General features: G+C 67.7%; 1 protein-coding gene across 4 annotated transcripts in view; it reads left to right on the plus strand.

Moving 5' to 3' along the window:
• The first annotated feature begins 877 nt into the window (after positions 1–877).
• Positions 878–24,513, plus strand: part of DNMT3A (DNA methyltransferase 3 alpha) — a 63,925-nt gene continuing 40,289 nt past the window's right edge. For 3 of the 4 annotated variants that reach the window (XR_008509003.1, XM_036405145.2, XM_036405148.2), the window contains exons 1-3: positions 878–961; positions 12,477–12,645; positions 21,410–21,514. Coding sequence is in view for 3 of the 4 variants with exons in the window: in XM_036405145.2 (XP_036261038.1) it covers positions 12,577–12,645; positions 21,410–21,514 (174 nt within the window). In the remaining variant the exon portion in view is untranslated. Of the gene's footprint in view, positions 962–8,611; positions 9,001–12,476; positions 12,646–21,409; positions 21,515–24,513 lie in introns of those variants that run through there. The other variant, XM_036405146.2, reaches the window with a different exon arrangement.

Consider the following 24,513-nt stretch of genomic DNA (forward strand, 5'->3'; position numbering starts at 1 on the left):
CGGCTTGGCTTGGCCTGGCTTGGCTTGGCTTGGCCTGGCTTGGCATGCCTTGGTACTGAACAGCTCTTGACCACACTTGGCTTGGCACAGTACAGCTTGGCTTGGCTTGGCACTGCACAGCCCTTGACTCTGCTTGGCTTGGCTCAGACCAGCCGGGCCTGGCCTGGCACAGCTCAGCTTGGCACAGCTTGGCTTGACCCGGCACAGCCCTTGGCCCCACTTGGCTCGGCCCGGCCTGGCCTGGCACAGCACGGAATGCCTTGGCATGGCCTGGCCCAGCAAGGCTCGGTTTGGCACAGCACAGCTTGGCACGGCACGCCTTGTGTTAGCACCGGGCTCTGTCCCTGCCCCGGTGCAGCAGCTCAGCTCTGTGCCGTGCTAAGGCATTCCATGCTGTGCCAAGCCAGGCCGTGCTGTGCTGTGCCATGCCAAGGCATTCTGTGCTGTGCCAGGCCGAGCCAAGTGGGACCAAGGGCTGTGCTGGGTCAAGCCAAGCTGTGCCATGCCATGCCATGCCATGCCATGCCATGCCATGCCATGCCATGCCATGCCATGCCATGCCATGCCATGCCATGCCATCCCCCGAGCTGTGCCCGTGCCGTGCCGTGCCCGTGCTGTTCCCGTTCCAAGCCGTGCCGTGCTGTGCCATGTCCAGAGCCGTGCCCGTGCCGTGCCGTTCCCGTTCCGAGCCGTGCCATGCCCTGAGCCATGCCCGTGCCGTGCCCGTTCCCGTGTCCGTGCCGTGCCGAGCCGCTCCGAGCCGTGCCCGTGCCCGTGCCCGTGCCGGTGCGCGCTGCCGGCGGGCTCTAGGACCGCGCGGCGGGCTCGGTGCTGCAGTGGAGGCGGCGGCGCTGCGGGAGGAGGCCTGGCCGGGCAGCGCAGCGGCGGCGGCGGCTCGGCGGGGCTCGGCACGGCTCGGCGGGGCTCGGCGGGGCTCTGCGCCGGGCCCGCAGCGGCCCAGGTAACCGGGACAGCGGGACAGCGGGACAGCGGGACAGCGGCACCGGCACCGCCGGCCCGGCCCGGCTCCGCTCGGGCGCGCTCGCGTCCGCTCGGCTGCGTTCGGTTCAGTTCGGCTGATGCGTTCGGCGCGGTTCGGCTCCGCTCGGCTCGGTCCAGCCCCGTCCGGTTCTGTTCGGGTGGTGCCTTCGGAAGGGCTCGGGCCCGTCCGGAGGGGGTTCGGCTTCCTCCGCGGGGGTTCGGGTCCCTGCGGCTGAGGTTCGGGTCCCCACGGCCGAGGTTCGGCTCCCCCCGGCGCACTTCGGCTCCCTCCGGCAGGGCTCGGCGGGGCTCGGCCCGGCCCGGCGCGGCCCCGGTGTGACCGCCGTCCCGGGCCCGCGGCAGGAAAACGCGGCAGGGCCGGGCCCGCCGGGCCCCCCCGGCCCCGCGCCGCCCCCGCCCGGCCCGGCCCCGCTCGGCCCGGCCGTGCGAGCGGGGGTGGCCGCGCGGCCCGGCCGGCCCGGCCCCCGCGGCGCCGCCGTGTCCTTGAGCGCGGCGCGGGCGGCTGAAGGGCAGCGGGGCCCGGTGGCACCGCCGGCTGTCCCCCCGGTCCCCTCCCGGCCCGCGGTGTCACCGCCGTGTGCCCCCCGGGGGGACGCGGGGCCGCGGCCGCCCGTGCCCTGCCCGCGGCGGGGCCCCCGGGGGAGCGGCCGAGCCGGGCCGGCCTTGCCCTAACTTGGGGGATTTTGCACCAAAATTCCCCCCCGGGGGAGGCGCAGCGCCGCGGGGCCCGCGGGCGGGGGCGGCCGGGCCGGGCCTGCCGGGGCTGGGGGTGCTCGGCCTGCCCGCTCTGCTCCCCGCGCTGGGCCCGGCTCCTTCCCCTTCCCTCTCCCTGCACCCTCTCCCCTTCCCTGTTCCTTCTCCCCCTTCCCTCTCCCTTTCCCTCTCCCTTTCCCTCTCCCTCTGCCCTTCCCACTCACTGCCCACTTCCTCATCACTTCCCCCTCCCTGCTCATTTTCCATCTCTCGCTTTCCCCTTCCTGTTCATTTTCCCCTTCCCTTTCCCTCTCACTTCCCCCTTCCTGTTCATTTTCCCTCTCACTTACCCCTTCCTGTTAGTTTTCCCCTTCCCTCTCCCTCTCACTTCCCCCTTCCTGCTCATTTTCTCTTTCACTTCCCCCTTCCTGCTCACTTCCCACTCCCCTCTCCCTCTCACTTCCCCCTTCCTCCTTATTTTCCCCTTCCCTTTCCCTCTCACTTCCCCCTTCCTGCTCACTTCCCACTCCCCTCTCACTCCCCTGCCCCTCTGGCTTCCCATCTCTCTCTTCCTTCCCCCTTCCCCATCATTTCCCTTTCCTTTCTGCTTTTCCCTTCCCTTTTTGCTTTTCCCTTCCTTCTTGCTCCTCGCCCATCCCACTCACTTCCCCCTCCCCACTTCCCTTCCCACTCCCTCCCCACTTCCCTTCCCACTTCCCCGCTGTCTCCCTTCCCCCTCACTTCCCCTCTCTCTCCCTCCTCCTTCCCCCTCTCCCTTTCCCTCCCACCGCCGTTTCCTCCCCCCGCTTTGCTTTCCGGGGTGTTTCGCCTGCGCAAACCTGCGGCCAAATGAGATTTTCCTCCTCCCCCGGTTCCTCTTTCTGCCCTTTGTGTGACGTCGCCGGTGTCACCGCGGGACCGGCCGAGTTCCGTGCTGGCTGCCACACCAGCGGCCACATCCCGTGGTGGCAGTGACCCCCGGGAGCCCCCCGGGAGCCCCGGGTTGGGGTGGGACCGGCCCCGCTGCTCCGGCAGCTCTGGCAGCTCCGGCCCCCTGTGCTGAGTCAGCTCCAAACTTCCCAGGGGAGCAGTTCTGTGACATGGAGCAGCTTTGGTGACACCGAGCTGCTTTGGTGACAAGGAGCAGCTTCTGCTCCCTTGAGGAACAGCACCATGCTGGTGCCTGCTGGCAGGCCTGGTGTGTCCCAGTGCATTCTGGTGCATCCTGGTGTGTCCCAGTGCATCCCAGTGTGTCCCAGTGGATCCCACTGTGTCCCGATGTGTCCTGGTGCATCCCGGTGGGTCCCGGTGGGTCCCAGTGCATCCCGGTGTGTCCTGGTGTGTCCCAGTGCATCCCAGTGTGTCCTGGTGTCTCCTGGTTCATCCTGGTGGGTCCCAGTGCAGTGCGGTGTGTCCCGGAGTGTCCCAGTGCCTCCTGGTGTGTCCTGGTGTGTCCCCAGTGCATCCCAGTGAGTCCCGGTGCATCCCGGTGCATCCTAGTGTGTCCTGGTGCATCCCGGTGTGTCCTGGTGTGTCCCATTGTGTCCCAGTGCATCCCGGTGCATCCTGTTGTGTCCTGGTGTGTCCCAGTGTGTTCTGGTGTCTCCTGGTGCATCCCGGTGCATCCTGGTGTGTCCCGGTGCATCCCAGTGTGTCCCAGTGTGTCCTGGTGTGTTCCAGTGCATCCAGTGTGTCCTGGTGTGTCCTGGTGAGTCCTGGTGCATCCCGGTGCATCTTGGTGTGTCCTGGTGCATCCCAGTGTGTGCCCTGGTGCATCCTGGTGTGCCCTGGTGTGTCCCAGTGCATCCCAGTGTGTGCCCTGGTGCATCCTGGTGTGTCCTGGTGTATCAGTGTATCCCAGTGTGTGCCCTGGTGCATCCTGGTGTGTCCCAGTGTATCAGTGTATCCCAGTGTGTGTCCTGGTGTGTCCCGGTGTGTCCTGGTGCATCCTGGTGTCCCCCGATGACCCTGGCTATCCATGTCCCTGCAATCCGGTGGCAGCCACGGCTGTGCCCCCAGCCCCGTGCCATGCTGTGCCATGCTGTGCCACTCTGCACTGTGCTACGCCGCGCCGTGCCAGGCCAGCCACTCGCAGACCCTCAGGCAGTGGATTTTGTGCAGGAAGTTTTATTTTGGCCCATCCCAGTTTTATTTTGGCCCATCCCAGTTTTCTTTTGGCACATCCCAGTTTTCTCTTGGCGCACCCCTTCCCACAGCAGGGCGCGGTGCCCCGGGGCAGCGCGTGGGCTGGCAGGTGCCACGGGAGCGTGCCAGGCACGCGTGTGCCACGGCATGGCACGGCACGGCTTGGGTGTGCTGGGGTGGCTCCGGGGCATGGGATGGGTTTGAGTTTGGGTTTAGTGGGATGGCTCCAGGGCCTGCAATGGGTTTGGGTTTAGTGGGATGGCTCCAGGGCTTGCAATGGGTTTGGGTTTAGGTTTGGGTTTGCTGGGATGTCTCCAGGCCCTGTGATGGGTTTGGTGGGATGGCTCCAGGCCTTAGATTGAGTTTGAGTTTGGCTTTGGGTTTGCTGGAATGGCTCCAGGCCCTGTGATGGGTTTGAGTTTAGTGGGACGGCTCCAGGCCCTGTGATGGGTTTGGGTTTGCTGGGATGGCTCCAGGCCCTGCAATGGGTTTGGGTTTGCTGGGATGGCTCCAGGCCCTGCGATGGGTTTGGGGTTGGTGGGATGGCTCCAGGCCCTGGCAGGGTTTGGGTTTGGGTTTGGTGGGATGGCTCCAGGGTTTGCTGGGATAGGTTTGGTGGGATGGCTCCAGGCCCTGGCAGGGTTTGAGTTTGGGTTTGTGTTTGGTGGGATGGCTCCAGGGCCTAGTTTGGGTTTGGTGGGATGGCTCCACGCCTTGGAATGGGTTTGGGTTTGCTGGGATGGCTCCAGGCCCCGCTTAGTTTCCCTCCCAGCCCAGGAGGAACCCTTGGCAGGCTCCACTCCCCCAGCACTGCCCCATCCCTCTGCCCCGGTGCTGGGCTGGGCCGGTCCTTGCAGTGTCAGGCCTGTCCCCGCGGTGTCGGGCCGGTCCGCACAGTGTCAGGCCTGTCCCCTCGGTGTCGGGCCTGTACCCGCAGTGTCAGGCCTGTCCCCGCGGTGTCGGGCCGGTCCTTGCAGTGTCAGGCCTGTCCCCTCGGTGTCGGGCCGGTCCTTGCAGTGTCAGGCCTGTCCCCGCGGTGTCGGGCCGGTCCGCACAGTGTCAGGCCTGTCCCCTCGGTGTCGGGCCTGTACCCGCAGTGTCAGGCCTGTCCCCACGGTGTCGGGCCTGTACCTGCAGTGTCAGGCCTGTCCCCGCGGTGTCGGGCCTGTCCCCACAGTGTCAGGCCTGTCCCCACGGTGTCGGGCTGGTCCTTGCAGTGTCAGGCCTGTCCCCGCGGTGTCGGGCCGGTCCTTGCAGTGTCAGGCCTGTCCCCTCGGTGTCGGGCCGGTCCTTGCTGTGTCAGGCCTGTCCCCGCGGTGTCGGGCCTGTCCCCGCGGTGTCGGGCCGGTCCTTGCAGTGTCAGGCCTGTCCCCACGGTGTCGGGCCGGTCCGCACAGTGTCAGGCCTGTCCCCGCGGTGTCGGGCCGGTCCTTGCAGTGTCGGGCCTGTCCCCACAGTGTCGGGCCTGTCCCCGCGGTGTCGGGCCTGTACCTGCGGTGTCGGGCCTGTACCCACGGTGTCAGACCTGTCCCCGCGGTGTCGGGCCTGTCCCCACGGTGTCGGGCCTGTACCCACGGTGTCGGGCCTGTCCCCACAGTGTCAGACCTGTCCCTGCAGTGTCGGACCTGTCCCCGCGGTGTCGGGCCTGTCCTTGCAGTGTCGGGCCTGTCCCCTCGGTGTCGGGCCGGTCCTTGCAGTGTCGGGCCTGTCCCCACGGTGTCAGACCTGTACCCACGGTGTCGGGCCTGTCCCCACGGTGTCGGGCCTGTCCCTGCGGTGTTGGGGCTGTACCCACGGTGTCGGGCCTGTCCCCACAGTGTCAGACCTGTCCCTGCAGTGTCGGACCTGTCCCCGCGGTGTCGGGCCTGTCCCCACGGTGTCGGGCCTGTACCCACGGTGTCGGGCCTGTCCCCTCGGTGTCGGGCCTGTCCCCATGGTGTCAGGCCTGTCCCCGCGGTGTCGGGCCTGTCCCCGCGGTGTCGGGCCTGTCCCCACGGTGTCGGGCCTGTCCCTGAAGTGTCGGGCCTGTCCCCGCGGTGTCGGGCCTGTCCCCACGGTGTCAGACCTGTCCCTGCGGTGTCGGGCCTGTCCTGCTGAGCACGGCTCCAGCTCAGCTCCAGCCCTGCCCCAGGCTCTGCCCACCGGGATCAGGTCATCTCCCGGGTTTTCTCCCTGGTAACAGAGGGTAACAGAGCACGGGGCGTTCCCGGTGCTGCAGCAGCCCCTGCGGGATCCCCTGGCCCCATCCACCCTGTCCCACCTGCAGGGCTGGCCACAGCCTGCCACGGGGGTGCCACACACCTCACTGTCCCATCCCACCCCAGAACACCCCAGAACACCCCAGAACACTGCATAACACCCTATAACAACCCATAACACCCCATAACACTGTATAAAACCCCATAACAACCCATCCCACCCCATAACACCCTATAACAACCCATAACACTCTATAACACCACATAACAACCCATAACACCCCAGAACACCCTATAACAACCCATCCCACCCCATAACACCCTATAACACCCCATAACACCCTATAACAACCCATAACACTCTATAACACCACATAACAACCCAGAACACCCCAGAACACCCTATAACAACCCATAACACCCTATAACACCCTATAACACCCCATAACAACCCATTCCACCCCATAACACCCTATAACAACCCATAACACCCTATAACACCACATAACAACCCATAACACCCCATAACACCCCATAATACCCCATAACACCACATAACACCCCAGAACATCCCATCCCATCCCATCCCACCTCATAACAACCCATCCCACCACATCCCACCCCATAACACCGCATAAAATCCCCTCCCACCACATAATATCCCACCCCATCCCACCCCATCCCATTATCCCCGCCCATGCCCTGGGCAGGTTGGTGCTGCTCTGGCTGTGGGGCTGTGCCTGCCCTCGGCTGTGATGTGGAGCAGGGCAGGGCCTGGTCCTGGGGTGCCATGGGGTGCTGGGATTGTTCATGGGGTGCTGGGATTGACTCTGTGGGGTGCTGGGATTGTCCATGGGGTGCTGGGATTGTTCCTGGGGTGCTGGGATTGACTCTGTGGGGTGCTGGGATTGACTCTGTGGGGTGCTGGGATTGTTCATGGGGTGCTGGGATTGACTCTGTGGGTGCTGGGATTGTTCATGGGGTGCTGGGATTGACTCTTTGGAGTGCTGGCATTGACTCTTTGGAGTGCTGTGGTGCCCTGGAGTGCAGGAGATCACTCCCTGGGGTGCCATGGGGTGCAGTGAATCACACCCTGGGGTGCCATGGGATGCAGTGAATCACACCCTGGGGTGCTTTGGGGTGCAGTGAATCACACCCTGGGGTGCTTTGAGGTGCTGGAATCACTCCCTGGGGTGCTATAGGGTGCAGGGGTGCCATGGGGCGCACTGAATCACTCCCAGGGGTGCTATGGGTGCAGTGACTCCATCCTTGGGGTGCCATGGGGTGCAGTGAATCACTCCCTGGGGTGCTGTGGGGTGCAGGAATCACACCCTGAGGTGTCAGGGGGTGCCATGGGGTACAGTGACTCCATCCCTGGGGTGCCATGGGGTGCAGTGACTCCATCCTTGGGGTGCCATGGGGTGCAGGAATCACTCCCTGGGGTGCTGTGGGATGTAGGGGTGCCATGGGTGCAGTGACTCCATCCTTGGGGTGCTGTGGGGTGCAGTGACTCCATCCTTGGGGTGCCCTGGGTGCAGTGACTCCATCCTTGGGGTGCTGTGGGGTGCAGTGACTCCATCCTTAGGGTGCCCTGCGTGCAGTGACTCCATCCTTGGGGTGCTGTGGGGTGCAGTGACTCCATCCTTGGGGTGCCCTGGGTGCAGTGACTCCATCCTTGGGGTGCTGTGGGGTGCAGTGACTCCATCCTTGGGGTGCACCACAGGGTTTGCTCAGTGCTGCTGAGCGCCCCAGGGGTCCCCTCCAGGCCAGGTGTATTTTTAGTATTTTTAGGATCACCCCAGCTCTCACTGGCACTTCACCCCACGAGTCCCCCGGGTACCGGCGGCTCCCAGAGCTGTGGCACGCGTGTCCAGGCCCCCCTCCCGCAGGGGCCAAATATTTCACCCCTAAATTTAAGCCCCGGAGACGAGGTCAAGGCCACGGCGCTTTGGGCACAGCCATCTGTCGGAGGCCAAATTGCGTAGCCCGGGGACGCCCACCCTGATCCTGCCCGCCCCGGCAGCAGCACCCACGCCGAGGGGGGCTCGGGGGTGACTCAGGGGTTTGGGGGGCGCAGAGGCTGGGGGTGACTCACGGCCGCCGCTCCTGTCCCCTCTCTGAGTCAATCCCGGAGCCGTTCCGTGCTGCTGGCAAGGGGGAGGAGGAGGAGGAGGAGGAGGAGGAGGAGGAGGAGGAGGAGGAGGAGGAGGAGCGCGGCGGTGGCAGTGACTCAAAGTGACAACAACAATAATAATACGCTGCGGCACTTGTCACGGGAGAGGCGCTTGGCCGGGGTCCCTCGTGCGTCCCCACGGCCGCCGGCGCACGGGGGACCCCGGCCAAGGCGGGGGTGTCACCGCGGCTCGCGGGGTCACCTCGGGACGGGGCGGGCCGGGGGGGGGACACTGCGGTGACGGTGTCCCACCGGCACGGGGGGCTGCGGGGGGGACCCCGCTCGCCGTCACCTAAAATGGCCGGTTAGGTCCCTGCAGGCTCCCGGCTGCGGCACGGCACCGCCGAGGTCCCGAAATATATATTAAAAAAAAAAAAAAAAAAAAAGAAAAGAAAAAAAGGGGAAAAAAAAAAAAGAAAAGAAAAAAGGCGGGATTTCGGGTGGGTTTTCCATTTTCGTGCCGGTGGCTGCCGCGTGTCTCGCCCAGCCGGCGCAGGTAACCTACTTCGGAACGCCTCTGCCGCCGCGCCGAGCGTGACTCGCCGCTCCTGCCGTGCGGCAGCGGCACCGCCGGGGCCCCCGGGCAGCGCCGCCGCCACCGGGGACACACCGGCCGCCCACGGGGGCCGCCGGCCGCTGCCGGAGCACCGGAGCACCGGGCGGGCTCCGTGACCGCGGCCGGGGGATGCCGCCGAGGCCGGTGCCGGCGGCCTGAGCCGAGGGCACGGTGCCGCCGAGCCCCCCGGGCCATCCCGTGCCGTCCCGTGCCGTCCCGGGCGAGCGCAGCCGGTAAGAGCGCGGGGAGCGGGGCCGGGTCCCGCCGGGCCCCTCCGGGATGGGGCGGGCAGCGGGAGGCGGCCGGGCCGCGGCGGTTCCCGGCTTTGTTCGGCGGCCGGGGCTCGCTGCCTGCCGCGGGGTTTGTGCGCACAACAACTATTTTTAGAGCGTTCGGAGACCATGTTGGCTGGAAGCGAATCAAAGCCGCCAGCAGCGCCGAGCGGGCTCGGCCGGGGAGGGGGGGCTCGGCCGGTCCCCGGGGCTGCCGGAGGGTCCGCGCTGCTCTGGGGGACCGGGGGCTGCACGGCGGAGACCCCCGGCTCGGGACCCCCCCCGAGCGCGGCCGGGGATCCCCCGAGGTGCCCGGTGCAGCCGCGGTGTCCCCGGTGCTTCCCGCTGCACGTGTCCGGCCGTGCCGTGCCGTGCCGTGCCGTGCCGTGCCGTGCCGTGCCGTGCCGTGCCGTGCCGTGCCGTGCCGCTGGCTGGTGGCACCGCCGCTGACAGGGGGCAGTAGCGGTGGTCTGGGGGTGCGGGGGGTGCCAGCCCCGGCCCCTCACCGGGGGGCGGCATCCCGGTGCCCAGGGGCAAATTCCGGGCCGAGCGTGCCCGCGGGGCGCTGGCGTGGGCTGGCAGCGCTGTGTCACCAAGGGGACCGCGGCTTCCCCGGGGGCTCCCCGGGCTGAGGAGGGAAGGGGCCGGGGAGTCCCCGCAGCGCCCGCCGGGCTTGGGGAGCAGCGTGCACCCCGCAGCCTCAACCCTGCACCCCCAGGTCCCGCACCCCAACCCTCCACCCCCAGCCTGCGCCCACCACCCACTCCCCCTGCCCTCCTCCTCCTCCTCCTCCCCCCAGCCCAGCCCAGCCCAGCCCGCGGGAGGGGCCGTTCAGGGGGCACTGGGGCAGGGGGGATGAGCTCCCCCATCTATCCCCCAGCGCCCCAAATCCCGGAGGGCTGTCTCGGGGGGCGGCTGCAGCCCCCCGGCCCCCCCTGCAGCCCCCCAGCAGCTCCGGCCGCGGGCCGGGGGGATGCCCTGGGCTGGGAGCGGTGCCGAGAGCGGCGCCCTGCCCGCCCCGGCCCCCCCGAGCCCCCGCCCGAGCCCCCCGCCCGCCGCTGGGAACGGCTGCGGCTGGAAAGCTCTAGAAACAAATTGCAGCTCCGGTGCCAAAGGCAACAGCAGCCCCGGCCATGGCGAATGCAGCGTTTGCCATAGCAACAGGTGCCGGCTGGCGCCTCCCCCCCGGCCCCCCGCATGCGGCCCCCGGACCCCGCAGGCAGCACCGCGCACCCGGGACCCCGCACCCCGCACCCCGCACCCCGTCCCGCACAGCCGGCACCCCCCGGAGCCCGCAGCCAGCGTCCGTCCCCCTGCAGCCGGCACCCACACCCTGCATCCCCCCTGCGCCCCCAGGCAGCGCTGGGCCCCCCGTCCGCACCCTTGGCACCCCAGAACCCTGCAGGTGATGGCACCGCCAGCACCCCGCACATCCTGCACCGTGCAGACCCTGTGCCTGGTACCCCACAGTGTGCACCCTGCACCCCAAACCCTGCCCTGTGCCCCTGCAGTGTGTCCTGCACCCCACACACCCTGCACCCCAAACCCTGCCCTGTGCCCCTGCAGTGTGTCCTGCACCCCACAGTGTGCACCCTGCACCCCAAACCCTGCCCTGTGCCCCTGCAGTGTGTCCTGCACCCCACACACCCTGCACCCCAAACCCTGCCCTGTGCCCCCACAGCGTGTCCTGCACCCCACACACCCTGCACCCCAAACCCTGCCCTGTGCCCCCACAGCGCGTCCTGCACCCCACAGTGTGCACCCTGCACCCCAAACCCTGCCCTGTGCCCCCACAGCGTGTCCTGCACCCCACAGTGTGCACCCTGCACCCCAAACCCTGCCCTGTGCCCCCACAGCGCGTCCTGCACCCCACACACCCTGCACCCCAAACCCTGCCCTGTGCCCCTGCAGTGTGTCCTGCACCCCACACACCCTGCACCCCAAACCCTGCCCTGTGCCCCTGCAGTGTGTCCTGCACCCCACACACCCTGCACCCCAAACCCTGCCCTGTGCCCCCACAGCGCGTCCTGCACCCCACACACCCTGCACCCCAAACTCTGCCCTGTGCCCCTGCAGTGTGTCCTGCACCCCACACACCCTGCACCCCAAACCCTGCCCTGTGCCCCTGCAGTGTGTCCTGCACCCCACAGTGTGCACCCTGCACCCCAAACCCTGCCCTGTGCCCCTGCAGTGTGTCCTGCACCCCACACACCCTGCACCCCAAACCCTGCCCTGTGCCCCTGCAGTGTGTCCTGCACCCCACACACCCTGCACCCCAAACCCTGCCCTGTGCCTCTGCAGTGTGTCCTGCACCCCACACACCCTGCACCCCAAACCCTGCCCTGTGCCCCCACAGCGCGTCCTGCACCCCACACACCCTGCACCCCTTGTACCCCACACTGCTCACAAGGTGCACAATGCACTCCAAAACATGCACTGGGCACCCCATGCTGTGCAAAGGGCACCCCACACTGAGCATCGGGTGCTGGGTGCCCTGCACCACACACTATGCACCCTGTGCCCTGCACCCCGGACCCACAGCTGCACCCCACACCATGGGCCCTGTGCCCCAGAACTGCGCCCCATACCCTGCACCCCACACCATGGGCCCTGTGCCCTAGAGCTGCACCCCACACCATGGGCACTGTGCCCCACACCATGGGCACTGTGCTCCACATACTGCACCCCATGCCATGGGCACTGTGCCCCAGAGCTGCACCCCACACCCTGTGCCCCACACTGTGTACACTGTGCCCCACAGCTGTACCCCATGCCATGGGCCCAGCACTCCACACCATGGGCACTGTGCCCCAGAGCTGCACCCCACACCATGGACACTGTGCCCCACAGCTGCATCCCTGTGTGCTCCCCACACCTCACACCGTGCCCCCTGTGCCACACGCTGCACCCCATGCTGTGCACCCCTCACCCCACACTCCTCACCCCGCACCCACATTGTGCATCCCGCATCCTTGACCCTCACCCTGCACCCCCTGTTCCCCCCTGACCCTCACCCTGCACCCCTGACCCACACTGTGCACCCCTGACCCTAACCCTCACCCTGCACCCCCTGTTCCCCCCCTGACCCACACTGTGCACCCCTCACCCTGACCCTCACCCTGCACCCCCTGTTCCCCCCCTGACCCACACTGTGCACCCCTCACCCTGACCCTCACCCCACACCCTCTGTGCCCCTCTCACCCAGCACCCCTGACCCTCACCCTGCATCCCCTGTTCCCCCTGTACCCCTGACCCTCACCCCGCAGCCCTGGCCGGGCCGGGCTGTTCTCGGGCACCGTGCGGGGCACTGGCGGGGCAGGAGCCCAGCCCGGCCGAGTCAAGGCTGTGGCACGTTAATAATTGCCGGGGCTGGGGCCGGGCCGGGGGCGGCGGGGCGGGAGCAGCCCCTGACCCGCGTCCCTCCGCTCTCCCCGCAGGGCCAGCAGCATCCAGGCAGCGGCGGGGGACGGCTGCGGGACCGTCCGAGCGCAGCGGGCTCCGCTCCGGTGCTGACAGGCGGCGGCCCCCGGCCCCACCATGCCGTCCAGCGGGAGCCTGGACACCGGCAGCCCCGCGCCCAGCCGCGAGGCGCTCGACACGCACAAGGTACGGCCCGGTCCCGCTCGCTACGGCCCGGTCCCGCTCCGGGGCTGCGGGGGCTCGGCACATCCCGGGGGAGCGCGGCCCGGGGGCTCCGGGGCTGGGCTGCTTCCCGGCCCGGGGGCTCCGGGGCTCGGCTCCTTCCCGGCCCGGGGGCTCCGGGGCTGGGCTCCTTCCCGGCCCGGGGGCTCCGCGGCTCGGCTCCTTCCCGGCTCGGGGGCTCCGGGGCTGGGCTCCTTCCCGGCCCGGGGGCTCCGGGGCTGGGCTCCTTCCCGGCCCTGGGGTTCCGGGGCTCGGCTCCTTCCCGGCCCAGGGGCTCCGGGGCTGGGCTCCTTCCCGGCCCTGGGGTTCCGGGGCTCGGCTCCTTCCCGGCCCAGGGGCTCCGGGGCTCGGCTCCATCCCGGTCCGGGGGCTCCGGGGCTCGGCTCCTTCCCGGCCCTGGGGTTCCGGGGCTCGGCTCCTTCCCGGTCCGGGGGCTCCGGGGCTCGGCTCCTTCCCGGTCCGGGGGCTCCGGGGCTGGGCTGCTTCCCGGCCCGGGGGCTTCGGGGCTGGGCTCCATCCTGGCCGGGGGCTCCGGGGCTGGGCTGCTTCCCGGCCCGGGGGCTCCGGGGCTGGGCTCCTTCCCGGCCCGGGGGCTCCGGGGCTCGGCTCCTTCCCGGTCCGGGGTCTCCGGGGCTGGGCTGCTTCCCGGCCCGGGGGCTCCCGGGCTCGGCTCCTTCCCGGCCGGCAGGAGAAGGGGGCGCGGGGCCCCCGGTGCCGCAGGGCGGAGGGGAACGGGGGAAGCGGGAGAGGCCTGAGCCACGGGCGGGCGGGATTAGCGCGGATTGAGCTATTCCTGGCGCTGGCAGCGCGGGGAGGGGATGGGGACACAGACCTGCTGTCACCTCCCGGCTGTGGGGAGAGCTGGGGCAAGGCGGCTGGCAGGGCGGGGGTGTCCCCAGGATGGGGGTGTCCCCAGGATGGGGGTGTCCCCAGGATGGAGGGTGTCCCCAGCAGGGCTGTGTCCCCAGGATGGAGGTGTCCCCAGGATTGGGGGTGTCCCCAGCAGGGCTGTGTCCCCAGGATGGGGGTGTCCCCAGGATGGGGGTGTCCCCAGGATGGAGGTGTCCCCAGCAGGGCTGTGTCCCCAGCAGGGCTGTGTCCCCAGGATGGGGGGTGTCCCCAGCAGGGCTGTGTCCCCAGCAGGGCTGTGTCCCCAGGATGGGGGATGTCCCCAGGATGGGGGGTGTCCCCAGCAGGGCTGTGTCCCCAGCAGGGCTGTGTCCTCAGGATGGAGGTGTCCCCAGGATGGGGGTGTCCCCAGCAGGGCTGTGTCCCCAGGATGGGGGGTGTCCTGGCCCCGGAGTGTGTGCTGGGTTCATGCCCTGTGCCAGGCAGGATGCATGGTGGCCTGTAAGCCTGGTGCCAGCCCTGCTCCCCCCTCGGGGGGTCCCGCCTGTTCCGGGGGTCCCTGCACCTCCTCCATGTGTGACACCAGGCTCAGGAGGGACACCAAGTACGTGCTGGGCCTGGCTGGCCACTCCCAGTGCCAGGGCTGGCAAGGCCGTGGCTCTTCCTGTGGGGCAGTGTCCAGCAGAGCAGGGCAGGGCTGGGCAGGGCGTGGGCACCGGGGCTGCGGCCAGCTGGACACCTGGACACCATCCCACTGAGGGCACGGCCAGGTCAGGGTCACATCCCGGTTCCTGTGACCGTCCCACTGAGGGCACGGCCAGGCCAGGGTCACATCCCGGTTCCTGTGACCGTCCCACTGAGGGCACGGCCAGGCCAGGGTCACATCCCGGTTCCTGTGACCGTCCCACTGTGGGCACGGCCAGGCCAGGGTCACATCCCGGTTCCTGTGACCGTCCCACTGAGGGCACGGCCAGGCCAGGGTCACATCCCGGTTCCTGTGACCGTCCCACTGAGGGCACGGCCAGGCCAGGGTCACATCCCGGTTCCTGTGACCGTCCCACTGAGGGCACGGCCAGGCCAGGGTCACATCCCAGTTCCTGTGACCACCTGGGTCACGCTGTGTCACACAGTGCTGCTCCCCATCCTGCAGTCATTGGTCCCGGTGGCCCGAGGGGCTGGGCCATGTGTGACCCATGGGATGTGGCTGTGTGTCCGTGTGTCCCCTGGGGTGTGTCCGTGTGTCTGCTGGGATGTGTCTGTGTGTTCCCTGGGATGCGTCCATGAGTCCCCTGGGACGTGCCCGTGTGTCCCCTGGGATGTGTCTGTGTGCCCCTGGGATGTCCCCGTGTGTCCCTGGGATGTGCCCAACCTGTTCTTGGCACAGCTGTGGGCAGGGGTACCCCAGGGTCAGTCGTGCCCTGCAGTGCTGCTGGCAGGAGCTGGGAGCGGGGTGGATGCGCAGCCCCTGTGCTTTGGGGTGGTTCTGGGGGCACGGGGGGCACAGGGCAGAGCTGGGACAGTGCCCGCTGCAGCCCGGTACCCATGGGCACAGGGCAGAGCTGGGGCAGTGCCCACTGCAGCCTGGTACCCATGGGCACAGGGGAGAGCCAGGGCAGTGCCCGCTGCAGCCCAGTGCACCTGGGAGCAGGGCAGAGCTGGTGCAGTGCCTGCTGCAGCCCGGTGCCCCCGGGATCAGGGCAGTGCCCGCTGCAGCCCGGTGCCCCCGGGATCAGGGCCGTGCCTGCTGCAGCCCGGTGCCCCCGGGATCAGGGCCGTGCCCGCTGCAGCCCGGTGCCCCCGGTCCATGGCAGTGCCCGCTGCAGCCCGGTGCCCCCGGTCCATGGCAGTGCCCGCTGCAGCCCGGTGCCCCCGGTCCATGGCAGTGCCCGGCGCTGGCAGCAGCGCTCGGCCGGGCGCTGTCCCGGGCTGACCCCGCGGGATGCGGCGCCGCCTCCCCCGCGGGCACACGCCGAGGTCACGGTGCCGAGGCCATCGCTGCCCGCGGGGCCGGCGCGGCCGAGCCTCCCCCGGCGCCTCCGGTCGGGCCCGTGCCGGTGGCTCCCGGCGGGGCCCAGCCCCGCTCCCGGCCGGGGCAGCTCTGCACAGCCGGGTCCGCCCGGGGCCGCGGGCCGGGCTGTGCTCCGGTACCGGGGAGGGGGGCTGTGCTCCGGTACTGGGGAACGGGGCTGTGCTGGCGGTACCGGGGAGCAGGGCTGGTACCGCAGATTGGGGCTGTGCTCGTGCTGCCCGGATCGGGGCTGTGCTGGCGGTACCGGGGGGCAGGGCCGGTACCGGAGAGCGGGGCCGGTACCGCGGGCCAGGCTGTGCTCTGGTACCGGGGGGCAGGGCCAGTACCGCGGATCGGGGCTGTGCTGGCGGTACCGGGGAGCGGGGCCGGTACCACAGATTGGAGCTGTGCTGTCGGTACCGGGGGGCAGGGCCGGTACCGGAGAGCGGGGCCGGTACCACGGATTGGGGCTGTGCTGTCGGTACCGGGGAGCGGGGCCAGTACCGGAGAGCGGGGCCGGTACCGGGGAGCAGAGCTGGAAGCTCACTCAGCACTGCGTCATGCCGCAGCCCGGCCGCCGTTCCCCCCGGGCTGTTGCTTGGCAGCGGAGCAGGAGCGGCACCGGGACGTGCCCGGAGCCCCGCGCCCCGGGGACGGGCACGGTGATGGATGGGCCGGGATGACTCAGCTGCCGCCGGCATGAGGCGGGCACCGAGGGGCTGCGGCGCCGGCCCCGCTGCCAGCCTGGGGGACAGAGCCCCCTGTGCCAGCCCTGGGCTGCACCCCCACTCCTGCCCTGCTTTTGGGGTCCCTGCTGTGCCCCCAGGAGGGTTCCTGGTTCTGACAGGTGCTGGGGGCATCTCCCTGGTTCCACAGCAGGGACCCTGCTGTCCCCACACCACGGCAGCCCTCGAGCCAGCTCTGCCCCTGCAGCTTTTCACCCTGGAGCCCCCCTGGCCTCTCTGGGTGCCCCCCAGCTGCATCCTCTCCTGGCCACGGGAGCCCTGGCACCCCCAAATCTTTCATGTACATCCACTAAATGCTGCCAGGACCTGGATGAGGCCAGGGAGGGACAGCTGGCTGGGGCAGTGCCAGCAGCCAGGGTAGCACTGGGGCACAGGGACAGGTGCCAGGGGCTCCCCAGGGCTGCCCTGCACCCCTGGGTGCTGCCCTGCACCCCTGGGTGCTGCCCTGGCCTCGCAGCACAATGAGGCAAAGAGGGGACGGTGGGGCAGGGACCCCCAGAATCCCCTCAGGCACTTCTGCACCGGATGCTGCTGGATCTGGGATCCTGACACGGTCCTTGGAGCCGTCCCAAAACCTTCCAGCAGGATGCCATGTGCAGTGGGGCCCGGCCCTGGCTGAGGTTCTGCGTGCTGCGGTGTCTCCTGTCCTCATTCAGTGCTGGCAGTGCCAGCAGGTGCCAGGGCTGGGGGGTCCCTGCACAGGGCTGGGGGTCCCTGCACAGGGCTGGGGGGTCCCTGCACAGGGCTGGGGGTCCCTGCAGGGCTGGGGGGTCCCTGCACAGGGCTGGGGGTCCCTGCACAGGGCTGGGTGTCCCTGCAGGGCTGGGTGTCCCTGCAGGGCTGGGGGGTCCCTGTGCAGGGCTGGGGGGTCCCTGCAGGGCTGGGGGTCCCTGCACAGGGCTGGGGGGTTCCTGCACAGGGCTGGGGATCCCTGCAGGGCTGGGTGTCCCTGCAGGGCTGGGGGGGTCCCTGTGCAGGGCTGGGGGTCCCTGCAGGGCTGGGGGTCCCTGCACAGGGCTGGGGGGTCCCTGCACAGGCCTGGGGGTCCCTGCACAGGGCTGGGGGTCCCTGCAGGGCTGGGGGTCCCTGCAGGGCTGGGGGGTCCCTGCGCAGGGCTGGGGGTCCCTGCAGGGCTGGGGGTCCCTGCACAGGGCTGGGGGGTCCCTGCACAGGCCTGGGGGTCCCTGCACAGGGCTGGGGGTCCCTGCAGGGCTGGGGGTCCCTGCAGGGCTGGGGGTCCCTGCACAGGGCTGGGTGTCCCTGCAGGGCTGGGGATCCCTGCAGGGCTGGGGGGTCCCTGTGCAGGGCTGGGGGTCCCTGCGCAGGGCTGGGGATCCCTGCAGGGCTGGGGGTCCCTGCAGGGCTGGGGGATCCCTGCGCAGGGCTGGGGGTCCCTGCAGGGCTGCAGGAGGGGTCTGTGCAGGGCTGGGGGTCCCTGCAGGGCTGCAGGAGGGGTCTGTGCAGGGCCTGGAGGCTGCTCAGCCCCACAGGCAGGTGAGCAGGGCTGGGACAAGCACGGTTCTGGAGGGACACCGTGGGCCTGGGACAGAGCTGCACGTGGCTCCCGTGCATCCCACAGGCACCAGGACCAGGCAGGGCAGCAATGGGCACGGGGCGGGCAGCTGAGTGTGGGGAGGGTGGCACAGAGGAGGCTGGTTTGGGGACCATGGCTGGGGGCACCAGAGCCACGGGGCACCAGAGCCATGGGGCACCATGGCCGTGGGGCACAGTGTGTCCCAGTGCCCTGGGATTTTTGTGCAGGACCCCCAGGGATGTTCCAGCTGCATCCCAAGGGCACAGCTGCCCAGCACTGGGGGCACAGGGCAGGAATGTGGCAGTGCTAGGGGCACAGGGCAGCACTGGGGGCACAGGGCAGTGTTGGGGGCACACAGCAGGAATGGGGCAGTATTAGGGTCACACAGCAGCGCTGTGGCAGTGTTGGGGTCACACAGCAGCAGTATGGCAGTGTTGGGGTCACACAGCAGGGATGGGGCAGTATTAGGGTCACACAGCAGCACTGTGGCAGTGTTGGGGTCACACAGCAGGGATGGGGCAGTATTAGGGTCACACAGCAGGGATGGGGCAGTGTTGGGGTCACACAGCAGCGCTGTGGCAGTGTTGGGGTCACACAGCAGCGCTGTGGCAGTATTAGGGTCACACAGCAGCACTGTGGCACTATTGGGGTCACACAGCAGCACTGTGGCAGTATTAGGGTCACACAGCAGCGCTGTGGCAGTATTAGGGTCACACAGCAGCACTATGGCAGTATTAGGGTCACACAGCAGCACTGTGGCAGTATTAGGGTCACACAGCAGCACTGTGGCAGTGTTGGGGTCACACAGCAGCGCTGTGGCAGTATTAGGGTCACACAGCAGCGCTGTGGCAGTATTAGGGTCACACAGCAGCACTATGGCAGTATTAGGGTCACACAGCAGCACTGGGGCAGTGTTGGGGTCACACAGCAGCAGTATGGCAGTATTAGGGTCACACAGCAGCACTGTGGCAGTGTTGGGGTCACACAGCAGCGCTGTGGCAGTATTAGGGTCACACAGCAGCACTATGGCAGTATTAGGGTCACACAGCAGCACTGGGGCAGTGTTGGGGTCACACAGCAGCACTATGGCAGTGTTGGGGTCACACAGCAGCACTATGGCAGTATTAGGGTCACTCAGCAGCGCTGTGGCAGTGTTGGGGTCACACAGCAGCACTGTGGCAGTATTAGGGTCACACAGCAGCACTATGGCAGTATTAGGGTCACACAGCAGCACTGGGGCAGTGTTGGGGTCACACAGCAGCGCTGTGGCAGTATTAGGGTCACACAGCAGCACTATGGCAGTATTAGGGTCACACAGCAGCACTGGGGCAGTGTTGGGGTCACACAGCAGCACTATGGCAGTGTTGGGGTCACACAGCAGCACTATGGCAGTATTAGGGTCACTCAGCAGCACTGTGGCAGTACTAGGGTCACACAGCAGCAGTATGGCAGTATTAGGGTCACACAGCAGCGCTGTGGCAGTGTTGGGGTCACACAGCAGCACTATGGCAGTGTTGGGGTCACACAGCAGCACTGTGGCAGTATTAGGGTCACACAGCAGTGCTGTGGCAGTATTAGGGTCACACAGCAGCACTGTGGCACTATTAGGGTCACACAGCAGCGCTGGGGCAGTGTTGGGGTCACACAGCAGCACTGTGGCAGTATTAGGGTCACACAGCAGCACTGTGGCAGTGTTGGGGTCACACAGCAGCACTGTGGCAGTATTAGGGTCACACAGCAGCACTGTGGCAGTGTTGGGGTCACACAGCAGCGCTGTGGCAGTGTTGGGGTCACACAGCAGCACTGTGGCAGTGTTGGGGTCACACAGCAGCAGTATGGCAGTATTAGGGTCACACAGCAGTGCTGTGGCAGTATTAGGGTCACACAGCAGCACTGTGGCAGTGTTGGGGTCACACAGCAGCAGTATGGCAGTATTAGGGTCACACAGCAGCACTGTGGCAGTGTTGGGGTCACACAGCAGCACTGTGGCAGTGTTGGGGTCACACAGCAGCGCTGTGGCAGTGTTGGGGTCACACAGCAGCGCTGTGGCAGTGTTGGGGTCACACAGCAGCACTGTGGCAGTGTTGGGGTCACACAGCAGCGCTGTGGCAGTATTAGGGTCACACAGCAGCACTGTGGCAGTGTTGGGGTCACACAGCAGCGCTGTGGCAGTATTAGGGTCACACAGCAGCGCTGTGGCAGTATTAGGGTCACACAGCAGTGCTGTGGCAGTATTAGGGTCACACAGCAGTGCTGTGGCAGTATTAGGGTCACACAGCAGTGCTGTGGCAGTATTAGGGTCACACAGCAGCACTGTGGCAGTGTTGGGGTCACACAGCAGCGCTGTGGCAGTATTAGGGTCACACAGCAGCACTGTGGCAGTGTTGGGGTCACACAGCAGCGCTGTGGCAGTGTTGGGGTCACACAGCAGCACTGTGGCAGTATTAGGGTCACACAGCAGCACTGTGGCAGTTTTAGGGTCACACAGCAGCGCTGTGGCAGCCCCAGCATGCTGGGCCGTGCTCCTGCCGGCGCTCTCTGCCTGCCAGCCCCATCCCCTCCCTGGCCTCTCCCTCAGCAGCCCCTGCCGGCCTCTCCTCCTTCCCCCGCTCCCCCTCCGCGGCCTCTTCCTGCTCGGCTGCTGCCGCCGCCGGGATCCGCTGGGGCTCAGGTGAATCCCAGCCCGTGCCGGGGCCTGGCCCCCCGTGCCCGCCGTGTGCCCGCGGTGCCCAGAGCGGGTACAGGCCCCGGTGCTGGTGGCTGTGGGGGCACAGGGGCAGGGTCACTTCCCAGGCCCGTTCCTGCCGCGCCGCCATGCTGGCACATGCGTGCTGCCGGCACCAGGCTGGGCCACGGTGCCAGGGACAGGGCATGGGGCCCTGCCAGCTGCTCCTCTGGGGCACGGCAGGGTCCCCAAGGCAGGCACTGCCCGCTCCAGGCGTGCCCAGCTCCTGCTGCTGGGCCTGGTCCCCGGGGAGACTCATGGCTGCCCTCAGGCCCGTGCTGTGGGGTGCCCACAGGGCCCTGCTGCGTTCCGTGGTGCAGGGTTTGGTGGGTGGCAGCAGTGGCACGTGTCCCGAGCCAGCCGTGGCATGGTGGCACAGGGCAGGAGGGTCACCTGCTGGGGCTGTGCCACAGCCCAAGCATGGCAGGAGCCACTGTCACCCTCCCGAGTGCCCTGGTGCTGCTGGATCAGCCACTGTCACCCTCCTGAATGCCCTGGTGCTGCAGGATGAGCCACTGTCACCCTCCTGAGTGCCCTGGTGCTGCAGGATGAGCCACTGTCACCCTCCCGAGTGCCCTGGTGCTGCTGGATCAGCCACTGTCACCCTCCCGAGTGCCCTGGTGCTGCAGGATGAGCCACTGTCACCTTCCTGAATGCCCTGGTGCTGCTGGATCAGCCACTGTCACCCTCCTGAATGCCCTGGTGCTGCTGGTGCAGCCACTGTCACCCTCCCGAGTGCCCTGGTGCCGCCAGCCTGGCAATGCCACGATGCTCCCACCTGGGCAGGTGCCCATCCCCAGCTGTGCCCGCGGTGCCCCCGTGCCCTGCCCAGGGGTGTGACCATCCTGTCTGTGTCTGGCCCACAGGGGGAAGAGGAGCCCGAGGAGAACCCGAGCAAGGAGGAGAAGCAGGAGCCAGGCACGCCCATGAGGAAGGCCGGGCGGCCCGGGAGGAAGCGCAAGCATGCCCAGGTGAGCCATGGGCACGGTGCCAGCTGGGGGCACTGGGTGTCCCCAGAGGGCTGCATTGGTGACGGACAGCTCCTGCCATGCCATGGGCTGCCCCGTGTGCCAGGGTGCCGAGGCTGGGGAGGAGCCCCCAGGGCTGTCCCTCCCCTCCTGTGCCCTCCTGTGCCCTCCTGTGCCCGGGGGCACCGTCCTGCCCCGTGTGGCTCTGCTCCACCGGGCATTCACTCCCTGCCCGGGTGGCTCTGACCCTGGCCCCCCACCCTGGCAGCAGAGCCCCCCGAGGGTCTCCCCGGCTCCTGCCCATGGGTGATGCCCACCCAGCCCTCCAGGCTCGCTCAGCCCTCGCTGGGCCACGGGCACCGTGCCCCCTGGGGTCAGCTGGGAGCCACAGGGTGTGCTGGGACAGGCCCCAGGGCTGAGGACACTCGTGGCTCGTCCCTGCCAGGCCATGGTGTGTCCCAGTGGCACTGGGGAGCCGCCTCCCTGCAGGATGCCCGGGTGGCACCTGGCTGCTGCCACGATGAATTCAGCGTGAGAGGAGGAGCAGCTCCTCTGCTGCTGAGGGCTCAGAGGGAAGGAGCCCTTGGTCTCCAGGCCTAGACAGTGTCCCCAGTCCTCATTCCCACAGGAGGGGACAGGGGGGTGACAAACAGGCCCAGGGTGATGAGTGGGCAAGGGGAACGAGCAGGGCCTGGGGGACAAACAGAGCTGAGGCACCTCCATCCTTAGAAGGCTGCAAATCCTTTTTGGAGAAGTTTCTGGCAGCTGAAAGGGTTCATCCTGTGCTGGGACATTTCAGGTCTGAGCTGCCTGTCCCGATGGTCCCTGATCCCTGATCCCTGGTCCCTGATCCCTGCCATGCCTGATCCCTGATCCCTGATCCCTGGTCCCTGATCCCTGCCATGCCTGTCCCTGATCCCTGATCCCTGACCCCTGTTCCCTGATCCCTGACCCCTGATCCCTGACCCCTGATCCCTGATCCCTGACCCCTGACCCCGGACCCCTGACCCCTGATCCCTGATCCCTGCCATGCCTGTCCCTGATCCCTGATCCCTGATCCCTGGTCCCTGATCCCTGACCCCTGATCCCTGATCCCTGATCCCTGATCCCTGATCCCTGATCCCTGCCATGCCTGATCCCTGACCCCTGATCCCTGGTCCCTGATCCCTGATCCCTGGTCCCTGGTCCCTGGTCCCTGATCCCTGCCATGCCGGTGCCAGGGTCACAGCCATGTGTCACAGTGTCACCCAGGGCAGTGTCAGTGTCAGTGTCAGTGTCACCGGGGCAGTGTCAGTGTCCCCAGGGCAGTGTCAGTGTCACCGGGGCAGTGTCAGTGTCACACCTGGGGCAGGGGCAGTGTCCGTGTCACCGGGGCAGTGTCAGTGTCACTGGGGCAGTGTCAGTGTCAATGTCACCGGGGCAGTGTCAGTGTCAATGTCAGTGTCACACCCAGGGCAGTGTCAGTGTCACCGGGGCAGTGTCAGGGTCCCCCGGGGCAGTGTCAGTGTCACTGGGGCAGTGTCAGTGTCAATGTCAGTGTCACCGGGGCAGTGTCAGTGTCACCGGGGCAGTGTCAGGGGCAGTGTCAGTGTCAGTGTCCCCCGGGGCAGTGTCAGTGTCACACCCGGGGCAGTGTCAGTGTCACCGGGGCAGTGTCAGTGTCAGTGTCAGTGTCACCGGGGCAGTGTCAGGGGCAGTGTCAGGGGCAGTGTCAGTGTCACACCCGGGGCAGTGTCAGTGTCACCGGGGCAGTGTCAGTGTCAGTGTCAGTGTCACCGGGGCAGTGTCAGGGGCAGTGTCAGTGTCAGTGTCACCAGGGCAGTGTCAGTGTCACCGGGGCAGTGTCAGGGGCAGTGTCAGGGGCAGTGTCACCCGGGGCAGTGTCAGGGGCAGTGTCAGTGTCACCGGGGCAGTGTCAGTGTCACACCCGGGGCAGTGTCAGTGTCAGTGTCAGTGTCACCGGGGCAGTGTCAGTGTCACACCCGGGGCAGTGTCAGTGTCACTGGGGCAGTGTCAGTGTCAATGTCAGTGTCACCGGGGCAGTGTCAGTGTCACCGGGGCAGTGTCAGGGGCAGTGTCAGTGTCAGTGTCCCCCGGGGCAGTGTCAGTGTCAGTGTCACACCCGGGGCAGTGTCAGTGTCACCGGGGCAGTGTCAGTGTCAGTGTCAGTGTCAGTGTCAGTGTCAGTGTCACCGGGGCAGTGTCAGTGTCACACCCGGGGCAGTGTCAGTGTCACCGGGGCAGTGTCAGTGTCAGTGTCAGGGGCAGTGTCAGTGTCACCGGGGCAGTGTCAGTGTCAGTGTCACACCCGGGGCAGTGTCAGTGTCACCCGGGGCAGTGTCAGGGGCAGTGTCACACCCGGGGCAGTGTCAGTGTCACCGGGGCAGTGTCAATGTCAGTGTCAGGGGCAGTGTCAGTGTCACCGGGGCAGTGTCAGTGTCAGTGTCACACCCGGGGCAGTGTCAGTGTCACCCGGGGCAGTGTCAGGGGCAGTGTCACACCCGGGGCAGTGTCAGTGTCACCGGGGCAGTGTCAATGTCAGTGTCAGGGGCAGTGTCAGTGTCACCGGGGCAGTGTCAGTGTCAGTGTCACCGGGGCAGTGTCAGGGGCAGTGTCAGTGTCAGTGTCACACCCGGGGCAGTGTCAGTGTCTCCCGGGGCAGTGTCAGGGGCAGTGTCACCGGAGCAGTGTCAGTGTCAGTGTCCCCGGGGCAGTGTCAGTGTCACCGGGGCAGTGTCAGTGTCACCGGGGCAGTGTCAGGGCAGTGTCAGTGTCACCGGGGCAGTGTCAGTGTCAGTGTCACCGGGGCAGTGTCAGGGGCAGTGTCAGTGTCAGTGTCACACCCGGGGCAGTGTCAGTGTCCCCGGGGCAGTGTCAGTGTCACCGGGGCAGTGTCAGTGTCACCGGGGCAGTGTCAGGGCAGTGTCAGTGTCACCGGGGCAGTGTCAGTGTCACACCCGGGGCAGTGTCAGTGTCAGTGTCAGTGTCACCGGGGCAGTGTC

This window comes from Molothrus ater, chromosome 32, assembly GCF_012460135.2.
Source record: "Molothrus ater isolate BHLD 08-10-18 breed brown headed cowbird chromosome 32, BPBGC_Mater_1.1, whole genome shotgun sequence".
Classification (NCBI taxonomy): domain Eukaryota; kingdom Metazoa; phylum Chordata; class Aves; order Passeriformes; family Icteridae; genus Molothrus; species Molothrus ater.